This window comes from Pteropus vampyrus, unplaced genomic scaffold (genome assembly GCF_000151845.1).
Source record: "Pteropus vampyrus isolate Shadow unplaced genomic scaffold, Pvam_2.0 Scaffold65, whole genome shotgun sequence".
Lineage (NCBI taxonomy): Eukaryota > Metazoa > Chordata > Mammalia > Chiroptera > Pteropodidae > Pteropus > Pteropus vampyrus.
Window position 1 is genome coordinate 3256771 of NW_011888846.1, and position 2554 is coordinate 3259324.

Genomic DNA, 2554 nt, shown 5'->3' on the forward strand with positions numbered 1-2554 from the left:
GCCTGGATTGAAAGGCACAGCAGTGGAGCCCCTGCCTGCCAGGAGGGGTGTCGGGTGCGGAGAGCGCAGGAGCTGGAATGTGCAGGAGGCCGGGGCTGGGCCAGGGCTGGGGCTGCTCGGCTAGGGAGCGACAGGGTTTACTTGCCTGTTTGCATAATCTCATCTCCATTTATGACCTGTAATTTAACACAGCGGAGACATGACTTGCAATAGTAACTAGGCAGCTGCTTGCTTCTCAGAGGAGGAAGCCCTTCTCTGCTCTCCATCTGCGTCACAGGGAGAGATCCCGGGGGTGAAAGGTGACGGTCTCTGGCCTAATGTTTAGAAAGGGCCCCTCGGTACCATCCCCAGGAGCCCCGGGGCTGCGCCCCAAGTCAGGATAGGGCGCCCTGCCCTCACCCCTGGAGTGCTCGCCCTCTCTGCTCGTTAGCGGCTGGCTGAGCCAGGCCAGGGCCCGCAGTGTGAGCTGACCCCAGGAGGCGGGGAGGCTGGATTCAGGGACAAGCCTTTCCTGTGGGGACAAAGGGCCACTGAGAGATGCAAACCAGTTCACCTGGCATCTGGCCTTTACTGTTTTGGGAGAGGCTGGGCTCAGCTCTAGTATAAGGAAAGCTATATTCATTTCAGAAATATATATATATATTTTTCCACTAGTGGCACCGAGGCAGACGTCAAGGACACAAAAGCATGGGTTCCCTTGCTGGGCAGCTTTCATCCCCGACATCTCCTCACACTGTTAAACGATGCCAGAAGGGCTGCTCTGCTCCACCAAACACTCAAGATGTGAGATCTTTCCTTACAAAGGGAACACATCTGATATAAAGCGTCATTCATCACGACGGATGACAAAGGATGCTCCTCGTCCTTTGCTATATAATAAGATTTTAATGTATCAGTAAGACAACAGCTGGAATTGGGAAACCTCCCTTTTAAAAAGATTAGACGTTTCTGTTTTATTAGCTTGTGTGTTTGTGATTTGTGCTGTCCACTGGACAGTGGCTTTCGAAACGTGGTGCAGTGGATTTTCCAGTAGGCCTCGGGTAGGAAATTTATTATATAACAATGCTTATGTTGGCTGATTACATTTAGCCAACCTCGGTGTGATTCGATCTATTATCTGAGAGTGCTGCCTGTGGTTGAGTGGTCAGTGGGAGCAGCTGGAAACTGCTGTATGGAAGGCTCCCACCCCGTTCCACCAAACAGTCCGCGGAATCGGATGGACCACTTGAAAACCACTGCCTTGAGGTGTGCGTGCAAAATATTATCCAGCTAAGCCAGCTCATGAGTCTGACACTGACTGGTGCTTTGAGGGCATTGCCCCCATCCTGAACAGCGAATCAGTCCCAGTTCATGGAGAGAAGGCCCTTACCCTCTGGAGCTTTTGAGCCCCGATAAACCTGATTCGCTCTCTTGCTTTCACTTTCTGTGCCCATGATTCATGCTTCATACCCGGTCACCTTGCCCTAGATGTCAAAATAGGGGGTGGGGTAGGGTGGCAACCCTCAGAAGCTGATGAGGAGGCTGTTTTGATGGACAAGCGAGCAAAGGGCAATGCCGTGTGCAGAGCCATGACGATGGCTCACCCCAGCTCCCCTGCTTAAGACAGACATGGTTTTATATCGGCTGAAACGGTCTATTTCATTATTTTATTAAAATGGTCTGTTTTATCCCATTAGAACTAAAATCTCTCTTGGTGTGGTTATTAATAGAACTCTTCTTGCTTTATATTGTCATACTGAAAATCCCACAGCAAAAACTTACCAACACCAGTTTGCCTGACTAAACGGCCCTCTTTATCCAAGCTGTTTCTCTTAAGCCTCTGGGATGCATTTTGATAGTGTGTACAGTGAGACAGCCTTGTCTCTGCTACCGTTCCCTCACCATCCTGGGGACATCCAGAAAGGCCTTTAAAAAGGACCAAGTAAGATAATTACAGAAGAAAGCAGAACTTTCTTCTGACTCATGGGAGGTCTAAATATCCAGAAGCTACAAAGTTCAAGAGTCCAAAATATTCTGAGGAGCTATGTTGATGAGAGAGCATCACAACTCACACTCGACTTCCAAGTCTAGTGTGTCTGAAGGAGCATGCGGCCCACGAAGCATTCTTCCCAGGGCTGTGCTTTTGGCCTCACTCCTAACTCCTTTGAAAAATTAACCCATCCGAGGACACGAGACTGGAGGTGCTGAGCACGTGGCTCCAACACAGTCTGACTACTGGCTGGTGCACAGAGCAGAGAGCAGACCATAACGTGCTTGCTCCCATTTTTATTTCCTAGCTTAGGGATATGATATGGCATCTAAAGGTGAGAAATGCAAACCTGGGCTGTCTTCAGGGAGGTGATACATGCAGTGGCTAGCCCAGCCACTATCAAACCGCGTCTGCCTTTTGTTATTTGTTTCACTCTAAGAAATATGACCCTATTTTGCATTGAGAAAATGAGAAGGAACTAGGAACGCTTTCCGCCTGCTGGATTTTGCTCTGATCACGGATGTGTCCCTGTGAGGTGCTCCTGGCAGTCATCACACCATTAGTGTCGCGCGCGGGTCTAAGCTA

The 2554-nt window shown here is 49.6% G+C and overlaps 1 protein-coding gene across 4 annotated transcripts in view; it reads right to left on the minus strand.

Annotated features, from left to right (window-relative positions):
• Window positions 1-2554, minus strand: part of RASAL2 (RAS protein activator like 2) — a 252763-nt gene that overhangs the window by 7885 nt on the left and 242324 nt on the right. The window contains exon 15 of one of the 4 annotated variants that reach the window (XM_023531256.1): window positions 50-176. The exons of the other annotated variants lie outside the window; for them this stretch is intronic. Within the exon in view, the coding sequence (XP_023387024.1) occupies window positions 138-176 (39 nt within the window). The 3' untranslated portion in view covers window positions 50-137. Of the gene's footprint in view, window positions 1-49; window positions 177-2554 lie in introns of those variants that run through there. 4 annotated transcript variants of the gene reach the window in all.